This window comes from Prionailurus bengalensis, chromosome B2, assembly GCF_016509475.1.
Source record: "Prionailurus bengalensis isolate Pbe53 chromosome B2, Fcat_Pben_1.1_paternal_pri, whole genome shotgun sequence".
NCBI classification, from domain to species: Eukaryota; Metazoa; Chordata; class Mammalia; order Carnivora; family Felidae; genus Prionailurus; species Prionailurus bengalensis.
Window position 1 is genome coordinate 119,529,894 of NC_057349.1, and position 14,829 is coordinate 119,544,722.

General features: G+C 37.5%; 1 protein-coding gene across 1 annotated transcript in view; it reads right to left on the minus strand.

The window, feature by feature from the left end:
• Positions 1-14,829, minus strand: part of MOXD1 (monooxygenase DBH like 1) — a 93,293-nt gene that overhangs the window by 54,992 nt on the left and 23,472 nt on the right. The window contains exons 3-4 of the mRNA XM_043592388.1: positions 13,283-13,450; positions 13,063-13,146 (exon numbers count right to left, since the gene is read on the minus strand). Of these exons, the coding sequence (XP_043448323.1) occupies positions 13,063-13,146; positions 13,283-13,450 (252 nt within the window). The remainder of the gene's footprint in view (positions 1-13,062; positions 13,147-13,282; positions 13,451-14,829) is intronic.

The following is a 14,829-nucleotide window of genomic DNA, read 5'->3' on the forward strand; positions in this document are numbered from 1 at the left end:
TCATTTCCACAGGAACTGAAAGGCCATCACTCTCTTCCCAGGAAGAGCCTGCAGCTTTTCTTTCAAGAACTAAATGGTTACAGCACATTGTGCAATTAAGAGGTAGCCTTGATTTCTATTTCGGAGACTATGACGCAACTTGCCAGAGTTTTCACATTAAGTGAAACTGGTAAGTTCATGTCTGGGGATAAAGCCACACAATGGTATCATTCAAGATAAAAATCAGTGACCCCATTTAGGTACTAAAGGCCACGGTCTGCAGTTCCTTTCAGGGTTTCACACTAGGGGCTTTGGTAGGATTCAGGCATTCTCTGATCAGAAAATGCAGTTACCCTGACAACAAGTAACTGGAGAGATTCTGCATTCTAATCTGACACGACTCGAGGATGGATTTCAATGTTAGGCAGCAGCTGTGAGCTGGCTGTAGCACAGGCAGATGTTGGTTTCAGCATCCTGTATTCTCTACCACATGTGGGACCAGATGGAGCTTCTGCACAGACAAATGTGTAATACTTGGGAATTCTAACGTTGAAGCAAGAGTCTTACTTTTGAGCCAATGAATGCTGCTCTCTGCAAACCTAAAAGTCATGTTTTGAGGCTAAACCAGCAAAAGTGCTCATACATGTTTATTTAAAAAAATATACTGTCTTCTTCGGGGAGAAGTATACAAACAGGAAACTTACCGACAATGCGCAAGTTACTTAACTTCTCTGGGCTTCAGTGTCTTCCTCTGTAAAACGAGGATATTAATACTACCTACTTCCTAGTTTTTTTCTGATTAGTGATCCACAAAATGGACAACGCTCTCAGTTTTATCACGTGCTTAAGCATGGGAACAGAATTTGTGTCCTAGGCATCCTCACCACACATCCCTACTTCCCTAAGATCCATTTAGTTGTACTTTCCCCAAATTGTTCTCTCCATATGGCTTGAGATGGTGCTCAGACCTTCACTCCTTTCTTCTGCCTATACTATGTACTTTGACAGCAACGTTCACTTTCCACCGTTCGGGTTTCTCGGTTATTCAGATGTGCATGTCTTCTTCCCATCTAAACTGGGAGGTCCTTGGGGTGAAAGACTGTGTCTTATATTGCCTTCTATCTGACAAAAGACATAGTACGGGGGCACCTGTGTGGTTCAGTCAGTTAAGCCTCCAACTCTTGTTTTCGGCTCAGGTCATGATCTCACGATCCATGGGATCGAGCCCAGCACCCAGCTCTGGGCTGACAGCGCACAGCCTTCTTGGGTTCTCTCTCTCCCTCTCTCACTGTCCCTCTTCCGCTCGCTTGCTCTCAAAATAAATAAATAAACATTAAAAAAAAGACTTAGCTGAGGCAACATATCATCTGGGAAATGTTTCTTCAAAAAAAAAAAAAAAAGACCTAGTACTGACTGCTGTCCAAAGCAGGCGCTCATTAGACACTCTGATTCTTCTTTGCAATTGGGAGGGTAGTGCAAAGGGATGTCTCCAGCTGATTATGATACATAATATATTAAATACACTGATTTCTAAAACATACCACAGAAGGCCTCTCCTATATTCTCAGGACTTCCTCATGCCAAGCTAAAGCCTGAGAGGCACTAGGCAGCATTTACATAATCATTAACAGTTATTTACATGGTCTTGCCCTTACTTAATATTTAAAGTCCCACATAGACCAATTCTGTGAGATTTCAGCGATAAACAGATCGCTCTTTATTGGTAATGGAATGCATTTAGAGTCAGCAAGGTCGCCTTCAGTATACAGTTTCTAAAATGAAGCCATTACATTATAAACATTAATGTATAGAGTTTACTTCGATGTATATATTTCAGTAGGTCATAAATCTTCTCCCTTCATAGAAGAAAGTATCCCTTATATCTGAATTAGTTCATGTTGAAATTTTATAATGAAAGTCAGCTGTGGTTCCAGGAAACAGCTGGTGTTTTTGCCTCTCTGCTTCCATGAAGAAATATGCAATGCATCAAGGAATGACTTATCTCATAAACTTCTTAAATTTTTTCATATGCAGACAGCTAGCAGTGTATTTTGATAGGAGATGCTCGGTGTGAGTTCAGTTTTTACAATATTTGTTGAATAAAACATCATATTACTATAAAAATGAGTATTGATGCTACTTAACATGAAGAACCTTTTACTAGGTGCTAGAAAATATAACCTAAAAACAGTCTTTCCCAATCTGCTTGGAAGTTTTAATAAACATAAAACAATGATTCTCGCTCAAGGAGCTTGTATCAAGATCACTTGGGGACCTTTCCAAAGGACAGCAACCACCACCACCAACATAAGGGGCTCCATCCCTAAAGATTCTATCAAGATGATTCATCCCAGGTTATGAATCAAGAAAAGTACAGTGATTCAAGGAAGCAAGATTCAACCATAATGTTTTTGATACATGAGAGTAAATTTTTCTTTATAAAACAGATACATTATTAAGCTTTTTGTATACTCTAAATTTTTATAGACATTTTTTTTTCAACATTTATTTATTTTTGGGACAGAGAAAGACAGAGCATGAACGGGGAGGGGCAGAGAGAGAGGGAGACACAGAATCGGAAACAAGCTCCAGGCTCTGAGCCATCAGCCCAGAGCCTGACGCGGGGCTCGAACTCACGGACCGCGAGATCGTGACCTGGCTGAAGTCGGACGCTTAACCGACTGCGCCACCCAGGCGCCCCTATACTCTAAATTTTTAAATTCTTACAAAATTTTTTAATGTTTGTTTTTGAGAGAGAGAGAGAGAGAGAGAGAGAGAGAGAGAGAGAGAGAGAGAGACAGCATCCAAATCAGGCTCCAGGCTCTGAGCTGTCAGCACAGAGCCCGACAGGGTTTGAACCCACAGGCTGTGAGACCATGACCCGAGCTGAAGTCAGACACTCAACCGACTAAGTCACCCAGGCGCCCCTAATCTAAATTTTTGATATAGAAATACATTCATTTGGGAGCGCCTGGGTGGCTCAGTCGGTTAAGTGCCCAACTTTGGCTCAGGTCATGGTCTCGTGCTCCAAGAGTTCGAGCCCTGCATTGGGCCTCTCTGCCCCTCTCCTGCTCACACTCTGTCTTTCTCTCTCTCAAAAATAAATAAACATTTAAAAAAAATAAAGCAAAAATAAAACATTCATTTTAAATGCTCCAAGAGAAGCTTGATATTAAAGAACACATCTATGCAGTCCTTTATAACTTGATAAGGATTATATAAAACTAACCTTTGATTTATGAGTTTTATAAACTCGAATAGTAGATATCTCATTTATTTAAAGTGAGATCCTACCACATACATAACCTTTTTCTGCTAATTACTAGAAGTCCCCTTCATAAAAACCATAAAAAAAAGTCATTGTTGCAATCAAAAAGGAAATAATGGACGTCATCCTGTTTTGATAAGTATATAATTTTTTACATTGAAAACAGACACCAGGGGCGCCTGGGTGGCACAGTCGGTTAAGCGTCCGACTTCAGCCAGGTCACGATCTCGCGGTCCGGGAGTTCGAGCCCCGTGTTGGGCTCTGGGCTGATGGCTCAGAGCCTGGAGCCAGTTTCTGATTCTGTGTCTCCCTCTCTCTCTGCCCCTCCCCCGTTCATGCTCTGTCTCTCTCTGTCCCAAAAAAATAAACGTTGAAAAAAAAAAATTAAAAAAAAAAAAAAAAAAAAACAGACACCAAAATAAAATTGGCATATTATATCCTGTGGGATCACACACACAAATTATCATTTCTTTCACGACTTTTTAGGACAACCTTTTATCACAGTTTATCTTATAAATTTTACACATATATCAAATGTATAGATTTGTTGTATAAATTTCTGGTTTTCTTAATTCCAATATTTGACTAAAGTCATAGAATTGAAGAGCTAACAAGACTGCTTAGAACAACCTCTCAGTTACACAGATTTATGGTCTTTGAACTGTTATTGATCTGAATGAATCTCTGGAACGGCTGTGGTGCGGCCACATTAACTTTCGGCTGAGCGAGGGCTAGTATAGGATGAAAACCGTGCTCTCAGCTGGTTCATAGGCCACACTGAGATGCCAGTACTTCTGGCTCTTTCTCCAACAATGGAGCTCTTCTTGTTTTTAGGGTACTTTTCTCTGGGTATTTTGCCATAAATTGAACTTCCAAATTAAAATGTTAGTACTTCGGGGCACCTGGGGGCTTAGTTGGTTGAGCATCTGACTCTCGATTTTGGCTCAGGTTATGATCTCATGGTTCGCGAGACTGAACCCCAAATCGGGCTCTGCACTGACAGTGTGGAGCCTACTTGGGATTCTCTCTCTCTCCCTTGCTCTCTGCCCTTCCACTGCTCTCTCTCTCTCTCTCTCCCCCTCGAAATAAAAATAAACTTTAAAAAATAAATAAAATGTTAATATTTCTTTCCACAAGTCCCTTTTTATAGACAGTTATAGTGAAAGGGGATAAAATAGGTCATTACCATTATTTTCACTTAACTCCAAAACGGACTGTAACTGCTCAAACAGGAGGCTATGGTCTTCTTCTCAATGATCCTTATGCTACAAGATGTGTCCCATAAGATTAGCAGGCCACTCTTTTCAGTGAAATTATTTCCAGTTCCTACCTCCCTAACATCGTCTGTGAGATTTAACACTGTGCGCCTTTTTATAGCACGTGCATAATCTTTCACCTAATCATCTTAACTCGTCTTATTTAAATAACTTCCTAAATCACAAATGACATTTTATATGTGGCATTTCCTGTTAAGGAGCATTTCCAAACCCCACGTGTGAAAAGAGCAGAGTTCTGTGTGCTCAAAATGCTGCCCAAGTAGGTCTAAATCAATTCCCAGGATCTTTGAACTGGTATCTCTGGCGGGTTCTGATGGGATTATTCACATAGCCCTCGGCCTATGCACCAATCCTGTAAGGATTCAAAAGCAGCCTTGGCTCTGAGAAAGTGACCCAAAGGCCCTGTGGCCGGATATAAGCTATCCGACATCTCTCACCCAAATTATTTGTCACTGCAACATATACCAGCTAGAAGGCTTGGGCTAGTAGAATTGCATGGAGAAAGGTCCACTACTTTTGCTAGGAAGATCTGTGCTCAGTCTTCGCTCTGTGTCACAGAATTTGTGTATAGGGTTAAGCAAGTTACTTATGCAAGCTATGCCTCAGTGTGTTCATCTGGAAAGTGGTGGTGATTCAACTTGCCTTGTGGGAGGCTGTGAACATCTAACAAGAGAAGCTATTTAAAGTAGTAAGAAACAGATAAACATATCACCTGCATATCTCCCTGCATTTAAGTAAAAGTCATTCCTATCTTAATATTCCCATACTTCTTCTGAAACCTACTTTGCCATCAACACCTAGAATCCAACATAAATATCTTAGTATGAAGTTAGTGCTTTTGATAAAAATGCTGCTCATAAATGATTTACCAACTTTTATGGCCAATAATTATCAATAAATGTGCTAATGCTTTTCAATTTTGTCATTCAATGTTTTAGACTACTTTAAAAAGCTGTCCTAGACTGAGATTAGAGTTGGGCAATAGAAGAGTAATAAAGAAAAATAAATATCTCTTTCTGTCTGTCTGTTGAAAATGGTATTATTTAAGACCAACTTAAGGAAGGCTAATGGGTGACCTAAGAATGTGAAAGAATATTTCCCAGAGGATAGTCACCAGCTGGCTTTTATCCTTACTCAGACAAGAACAGGAGGAAATTAGGTTAAATTTCATTTGGGTTAGAATAATGAGAGCAAGCTATGAAATCTAATTCCCAGGGAATCTTTTCTTCAAAATAAAATAAAAACTGACTTCTTGCTGTGGTTTCAGTGCAGCCCTGATAAGTATGAGAAAATACTGGATGAAGTTTGAGTCGTCTGTCTCTATAATCCCCATCAAGAGAAAAAAACGAAAAATTACGAGCCCTTTACGCAACAGGTGTTTTCACTGGTACTCATTACATCTTCACTGGAAATCATTTTTCCTGCTTTACGAGTAAAGCTATAAACTCTGAGAGTTGAGTTTGCCCAAGGTCATCAAGCTAATGAAAAGCAGAGTTGGAATACAATCCCTACCTATCTCCAGAGCCCATACTACGCGCTGCACCAACCGGTCAGCCTTGCTTGCCTTGGCACTCTTAGGTCCTATCCTTATTCAAAATTTACATTCTGTCCAAGATTCCGATTTAGATTTGGATTTAGATTTAGATTTAGATTTGGATTTATTTCTCTTTCTTTCTTCCTTTCCTTTCTTTACTTTTTCTTCCCTTCCCTTTTTTTCTTTCTTCCTTGTCCTCTTTTTTTCTCTTTCTTTCTTTCCTTCTTTCTTCCCTTTCTTTCTTTCTTTCTTTCTTTCTTCCTTTGTTTCTTTCTTTCCTTATTTATCTATTTACTTATTTATTTACTTATTTGTTTACTTAGATTTACTTCATTTAGATTATTTTCCAAGATTTAGAGGTATCTGAAGTCCAATGTAAATTGGAAATATAGCCGGTATTTATGAGCTACCTAATATATGCCAAACATATAAGAACTCTATGGATATTATTTCATTTGATAATGGCAGTTACCATTTGAGACAAGTACTATTATTATCCCCTTTACAGATGGAAATCTAGGCTTCAAAATACATGCTAGAAGAGCCCAGGTCCAAGGGATTAAAGAAAGGGGCTTTTAAACCTCAAGGGAAATCGTGGTGTCCTAAGCATTTTTACCCAGGTACACCTAGGGATAGTAAGAAGCAAGCATATCAGGAATTCAGACCACAGGGCATCCAAACCCCAGCACATATTTCACTTTTAGTTTTAGCAAGTCATAGATATTTAGAAGTAAAAAGAGCCATTTGGAATCATCGGGCCCAATCCCTTTATCTTACAGACAAGGAATCTGAGGACCAGGGTGAGGTTAAGTACTTTCTCTAGGGTCAGAAAGCTAATTAGTGACAGAGTTAGCAATAAATCACTTCCATGAAAAAGCATGCTTTCAAAGTGAATTCAATTACCTTGTACTCTCAAGTGGCTATTAAGAACACCCAAGTAGTTAGACGATCTCCAATGTTTCTGTGAAGTAGACGTAACTCAAGAAGATCGAGAAAGAACTTGGCAACACTGAACATTCTAAGTCACCAAGCTTTAAAAATGTGCTAATTTGAATCAACTTATCATATCAACTTATCATTGACAGGAGCAGTGCTCTATTCACTTTTTTTTTTCTGTACAAAGTTATAATTTCAGCCACAGTAAATGGCCAAGTATTCTTCATCTCTTGGATAAAAGATACATATAGACTTTCAGATCCACTGATACATGTATATATATTACATATAATATATATAATTATGTTAATAATTACAAACTCTAGATGACAAATTCCCAAGGAAAAGGATGATTCTTATGATTTTACAGCATAATTTTTCTACAAGATAAAGAATTATCCATTTTGTCAATGGGTGACAAAATCCACAGGTGCCAGCAGTAATGCATTGGTATTAAGAATTTAATAACCAAATATAGTGCTGCCATGTATTTAAAACGAATGGAAAGTACTTTCACAAAAAGCATACTTTGAAAGTTAATTTCTTTCAACATACTAAATAGATCTAGCTAAATATCCAAGATTTGCCTTTGTGAAATATGGTTGAATTGGTAAAAAAATAAATAAATAAATAAAAGGGAACATTGGTCAGCCAAAAACGTTCCAAAGAATTGTAATGTAAATGAGTGAAAATACAACTATTTGGTTAATAGTCAATAGCAAACACCTGTTAGTCTGCCACCTAACAGAGGGAAACTGAAGGTGAAGGCATGAAAAAAAATGAGAACTAAAGCACAGAGTCTGTGGAAATGCATCCTGATGAGAAACCAATTCTATCAGGGAAGAAAAAAATCACATCAGTGAAAATATATTTTGAAATATGATTTCAGGGGAGAAAATGGAAGACGATATACTGACAAAGAGGAGATCATTCTAATAGTCAAATCATGTAGCTTGACAGTGAAAATTCCTACAATTTACTAAATTTAACCTGGAAATCTTACACATTTTCAGAAATAGAAGTCCTCTATCACACTTGACATTTCAGAATATGTTAATGCTAAAGTTTCCCATGTGATGGTGTTCTTATATTAAGAAGAAGAAAGAGGAGGAGACGAGGAGGAAGAAGGAGGAGGAGGAGAGAGGAAGAGGAAGAAAGAAAAAGAGGAGGAGAACAAGAAATAAACACAATAGGGAAACTGACCAGCAATGTTGATTTAACATAGTGCATAAACCCAAATGTTCATACGACGTGTCTAGGATAGGAAAATCAAAGTTTTGAAGGACTATTTCATGGCTATACAGTACTCTGGCTTTAAGAACATTTCATGGTCATTCAATATCAATTATCCTTAGATTTTCTTGTCTTAGGAAACATTCCCCCAAATTAAATCATTCAGATTTATGAGTGCCACCAATGGAAAAAAACAGCAGCATCTAATATCAAGTCAAGAAAGATGTTCTGTTCAGTAGCAAGTGACAGCACAGTATCTCATTCTATTGATGAATAGAATAGAATAGAATAGAATAGAATAGAATAGAATAGAATAGAATAGAATAGAATAGAATAGAATAATGATAGTGTTTTGTTTATCTCCACTTCACATTTCTACACAGGAGAAAGTTTTCATGGTGGCCTCCCTACATGAAGAGTGAGAATCTAGGTTTTATTTGGAATTCTGACTCTCTAGAAGGGATTGGCAGGCTTGGGATCCCTCAGCAACCCAGAAACCTAACAAGATGATCAATAGATGAGCAGTTGTGTTTATTGCTAGTGATCTACATAATTTTATTTAGTTACTTTATTTAAAACTATGTGCCAGGCATTGTTCTAACTACATATGTTAAACTCCTTTGATTCACTTAATAGTTGTTAACAACCCTATTAGTTGAGGACTATTATGCCCATTTTCCAGGCGAGAAAACTGAGGCACAAGGAAGTAAATAATTTGTCTGAGGTCACACAACAAGTAAAGGTAATCCTCTCTTAAAACTCAGCAATGGTCAACCTTTCAGCATGATGTTCTTTGCTTTTCTGGGTCTCTTTACTAAACAGCAGTTTTCAATGAAAAGTCATTCAGACAACAACATTGAAAATAAATGGCCTGATAATAATAGTTGGGGTTGTTAAGAGTTTTATATGTGTCAGATATTGTGCTAAGTGGTAATATAATTTTATTAACTACTATTTAACCTTTAGTCTAAACAATTCCATAAGGAAGTTACCATGCAAATTTAAATGATAAAATTGACATGTGAGTGACAAATAACTCACCCATGGTTAAATGCCTGATGATGGAAAGCAAGGATCCAAATCTGGCCCATCAGAGTGCAGAACCCACCTATGCTACCATGAGGCTCACTGTCTCCCTACTAGAAAGGTGGGCCTTTAAGGCAAGATGGAGATGGGATGATGAGTCAGCTTGGATGTTTTTCTTGTCTAACCCTAACCCTAACATAATAGGCAGTCAGCAATTATTTATTAAATCAAATAAGATAGATCATGCTTAAACAGATGAGTTAGGAGTTTAGTTTATCTATGAGGAGAATTCTCTGACAATAAAAGCTACACACACACACACACACACACACACACGGGTGTGTTACACCAGTTGATAACCTCAGCTTCTGGCAGAGTATATCCAATTGTCACCATCAGGTGATAATGATGTTACTATTGACTACAGAGAGCGGAAAGAATCACTTTCTCTAAAAAATTTTATTTTATTTTTTTATTTTTTTTTTTCAACGTTTATTTATTTTTGGGACAGAGAGAGACAGAGCATGAATGGGGGAGGGACAGAGAGAGAGGGAGACACAGAATCGGAAACAGGCTCCAGGCTCTGAGCCATCAGCCCAGAGCCTGACGCAGGGCTCGAACTCACGGACCGCGAGATCGTGACCTGGCTGAAGTCAGAGGCTTAACCGACTGCGCCACCCAGGCGCCCCGAGGAGTGTGGTTTCGACATAAATTACCAAGAGCTTTCTTTTTCATAATCTCCATTTCTGTCTTCTAGTGTGGCATGCTGTCATCTGACAATACCAATATTTTGAAATCACAATTTTAAACATTTTTCACAAAAACCAAAATACAAATCAATAAATGTGAAACCCAACTGAACTGAAACCCCAATAATTTTTATCATAATCCCATTATTCCTGTGGATGAAATTATTTGCCTTTATTATTTTATAATTTTAGAAATTATTTACCTTATTATTTCATATTTTTGGTAGTAAATAATTTTTATCATTATATGATTAAAATTTAAATTAAGTGTAATTAATATGTTTAAGTTTACTCATTCACATTAAATATATTCACACACAGCCACTGATATATTTCATTTATCTGCTTAGTTTTATAGTTATTACAACTACGAAATGTATGTTTGGCAGCACTATTCACATTTAATTGCAATTACACACTTTTCTTTGTTTGAAATGAGAGTCCAGACAACAAAATTGATTTCTCACCATATTACTATTATCAATGTTCTTAAAACTTGCTGCAAATGACACATAATATAATACAATATAAAAGCAATGTTCTTTTTTCTGGGAAAGTACTTTTTGGTTTTTGTCTCAGAGAAGGACTGAGGCTTTTTGATACAGTGACTCGCGGGACATAAAATACAGAATAAAGATAGGCACCTAGCTGATGGCTCTTCAAAACAGGCGTCTTTGATTCTATGGAAAGAAGATATATTTGTCTTAAATTACTAGAAATCATCTCTGCTAAGGAAAAGAGAATGGGAATTAGGTAATTTCTTAAGGTAAGTTTTAGATCTATGAATTCTACCCTAGAAATGAATTGACATTTTATTATAAACTGGCATGAGTTGCAAACGAAAACTGTTTTTTAAAAACTGTCTCAAAACGTATACAACCTGAATTTTTTTTACAACATAGATATTTTGAATTTGTTTTCCAAGTAGAGCTTCCTCTTCTCTCTTTTAAGATTTCATTTTGAAGTAATCTCTACATCCAACATGGGGCTCGAACTCACAACCCCAAGATCAAGAGTCACCACATGCTCCTCCGACTGGGCCAGCCAGTCTATTTAGGCTCATTTTTTTTGCAAAATGTTCCATAGTACTTGATGACCTTTAGGATACTTTAGGATTCAACGACAAGCTCAGGAATCTATTCTGTAAGTGGTATTCTTAAGTAATAATAGAATTTTAAATGCCAGCCACCAACCCTCTGCCCCTGAAGCAACCAAATTTTGTATAACCACCCCCTCCTCTCTGACTTGCAGCCTGTACCCCAAACCCCCTCTTGCTAGGAGTAAAGAATTTCCATCGTCCTACAGAACTCCAAATATTCAATACATGCCCACATATCTGAGTATTACTCTAAAAGCATGTGCCGGGAAAGCTAGCTAAGAATTCTCAGATGGGATACCAGGTAAATGTCCTACATACAGAGTTAGAACATATACTGACCTCCCTTAAGAGCAAATGCTTTTATTTCATTCGACTTAATTATTAGCATTAATAATAAGAAAAAAATGCATTCATGTAAGTAGTTAAGGGCTTTATATCCTATCCGTTAACATTTGCTGAAAAATGAATCCAGGACCCATTTTGTGAAACATGGGCTTTTATTTCTGAACCTGTAGTTTTACATTTGTCCCTTAAGCCGAGTTCCCACTAAATTTTCTGCGAATGACACACCGTATTATATGGCACATAGTCTATATAAATATAACATCCTCTTTTCTGAGAAAGGCTTTTCATTAGCATAAGGGAAGGCCTTAGGCACTGGTATTAAGGCACATGCAAGAAACAGCAAATAACATTGCACAGAGGTAAATGGCTTATCCAAAGTCTCATGGTTGGTAAATCTTCTGATTGCAAAAATATTCCACAAGTATTTAGGACTACTTAGTAATTCAAAAAACATTCCCTTCCCCTGCTCTTCTTGCCTCTGTAAGTAGTGATGAATCATATCCGTAAGCAAAAGGCAGCTCTGTGCCACTAGACAAATATATTAGAAACTAACAAATCTAAGTCACTTTACAGAATGTACTCAGTGTTTCCAACTCTGCCAAGAGGTTTTGAGGTTAAGAGGGGAAGTGTTATGGTGACCACCCTCTGCAGACGAAGAAACCAGGGCATTATCCCAGAGCAACTTACCTGAGAGCACGCGGTGAGCTAAAGAGACGACCTGCGAGTCAAACCATGCATTTCCCTCTCGATTCTAGAATCCACACGTTTTCTCCTTTCTCACATCCACACTGCTTTGTTACAGAGTCCAAGGACTGACAAAAAGTTGATGATGTCTGGCCTTCTGAACGTTTAGAGTATTTGTATGCATGATTTAATTCGATCTTATTCTTTCCTGTGTCAAGGACACTTCCCCTACCTTCTTACTATAGTTTCCTGGAAAGTATGGATTATACATTCAGCCTCTGTGAAACTACCAAGCAGTACCTAGCACAGAACCAAGGACATGGAATTCTTTGAAAATACCTGTTTCTCCACTAGCTAGATACAAAAGTTTTGGGAAGCTGTTCCCGGTGGAGGTGGGAGGGAGTTAGGTGCCACAGGCAAATTCTGTAATTTTTAATTTTGTAGAAATCCACCAATTTTCCTATTTTCTTATTTTCAAAAAATCACTGTAAAAATACTTTTTTTTTTTTTTTACAATATCCAATGTTTACAATGAAACAAGCCATTCTCAAACAATCTTGGTGGGGAATGTAATGTTCCTGTATATAGTTTATCAATATGCAAATACATTATTTAAATTGCAAGTCCAGCAATTCCAACTGTACACAATGTTGCCTAGGAAATAGGTAGCACTATTCAAATGCATCTTTAACTTTTACCTTAAAATGTAAAATTAGGAGCCAAAAGCCAAAATCCTAGCTACAATCCAAGATTTCCCTCTAAATTCAGTAACTCGTAAGACAGGGTGTGAGTCAGAGAAGCCAGTTACTTTGCTCTTGAAATAACTTTCATACAATTGAAAATCATTTCTATTTTTTAAATCATTTTCATTTTAACAACAATTTCTCCTCCATTTGTGCAAATTAAATTTAGCCTGTGAGTGAGTCACATACCTTTATTACATGATGCTTTTCCTGGAACACAGGAATTTTAAACATTTGGCACCAGTAGGTCGTACCTTTGTTTGGGATGGGGACCTGTCTTAATAAAAAGGGGAGGGGGACACAAAGTCACATTCTCTTGACACACTATTAAACACAAAAGTGTAAATAAAAACTCTTACACGCTTTCCATAAACCCACCCCTCCAATCATAAAACCTGAAAAAACTTACGTCCTGATTTACCAGGTCAAAGTATGGGATGGCTGTAGACAACACGATGGCTTTCTCAGGATTCAACAGCCGCAGACTCTTGGTGCCACGATTGGAGTCGTGGTACTTGGGGCCGGCTTCTCCCACATCTTCATGGTGGTAAGCCCAGATCACTCTCACTGTGCTCTCCTAGTGAGCAGACATGGGCACCATTATGTCTCATCAGAGCACTTCCCTTACCACTGAGCTGAGTTTAAGGAATTCTATTCAAAGCAGGATGCAGACGTGAAAAAAAAGAGAATAATGACATTGGAAGCTCTCAACATGGTCTCTAGCATTAATTGTGTCAATTTGATTCAATCATTAAGTGTCCAGATAGGTGAGTTTCTTTTTGGAAGAAACGGTATCTCTTAGCACACAAGATTATGGCTTCCAAGTCAGAGTGAAAGGCAACTGACTCAGAGGTTATGCTTCCGTGCACATGGCGACGGTAAATTGTCATCACGCCAGGTCTGCGCACCAGCAACTAGTAGTCGCCAAGCAAATATTCTTGTTAAGAAGCAAGGATTCTGGAAAACTAAAGTCACCTTCCAGGTTAGCACATTTACATTCACTATAGATTTTCCCCAGAACTGGCCCCGTCACATGTACGAATTGACAGAAAGTGCAAACACAGGAGGAATTTCTGATTCTGGGTTTATTATCCTAGAATCTAGCGTTAGTCATTTTATGAATCCTGGGAATTTCCAAGGGACTAGGGTATCCCAACAAGGGAAAGTACTGTCAGGTGAAATTGGTTTCCATTTAGCAAACAGGAGAGATTGCCCGAGGGCTGGTGGGCCAGGGGGAGGGCTTGGTGAGGTATGAAGAAATTGTTCAGTCCTCCCACAGAAAAAGGTGTCTTTGCCAGATCTCTGTAATAAGAACTTTGAAAATAAATAATAAAGCAAAAGCTATTTATTTTAAAAGCTATATTCTTTCTTAATAAGTCAAATGACTATAATTATTTTTCCCATTAAAGTATAATTGCACGGTATATTACATAAAAAGTGATCCACGCTTTTGCATGTGTTTTTCTTCTTCTTTTACTCTTTATGCTGAATGTTAATCAAAACTGGCTTCATATTTTTACATTCCCATTCTTAAAGCTTTGATTTATCAAATAAAAAAGATAATTTGATTGATCTATACAAAATGAAACTGATCCAAGGAATTCATGGAAATTTCCAAAGTACCACATGAATTATATGCTGTCTAAATATTTAATTTGCATATGCATAAAGATATTAATTTTTGAATGAAATCTGACAATAAGAAATCTTGTGTCGGGAGGCAATTTTAATCAGTCTGCTATTCATCTTGATTTTAGAAATTTACAAAAATAAATCACTCACAAATCAGATGAATTATACCCTAAAATTCAGTATCATAATTCCCTCTTGTGTAATACATTTTTTCCAACCTTTATCTGTTGTATAGTCTCAAACTTTATGGAGAAAAAACTAGAAATCTTACAGATAAAATCATACCCACTTTAAATGGCCCTTCAAAATGTTAGATTCACACAA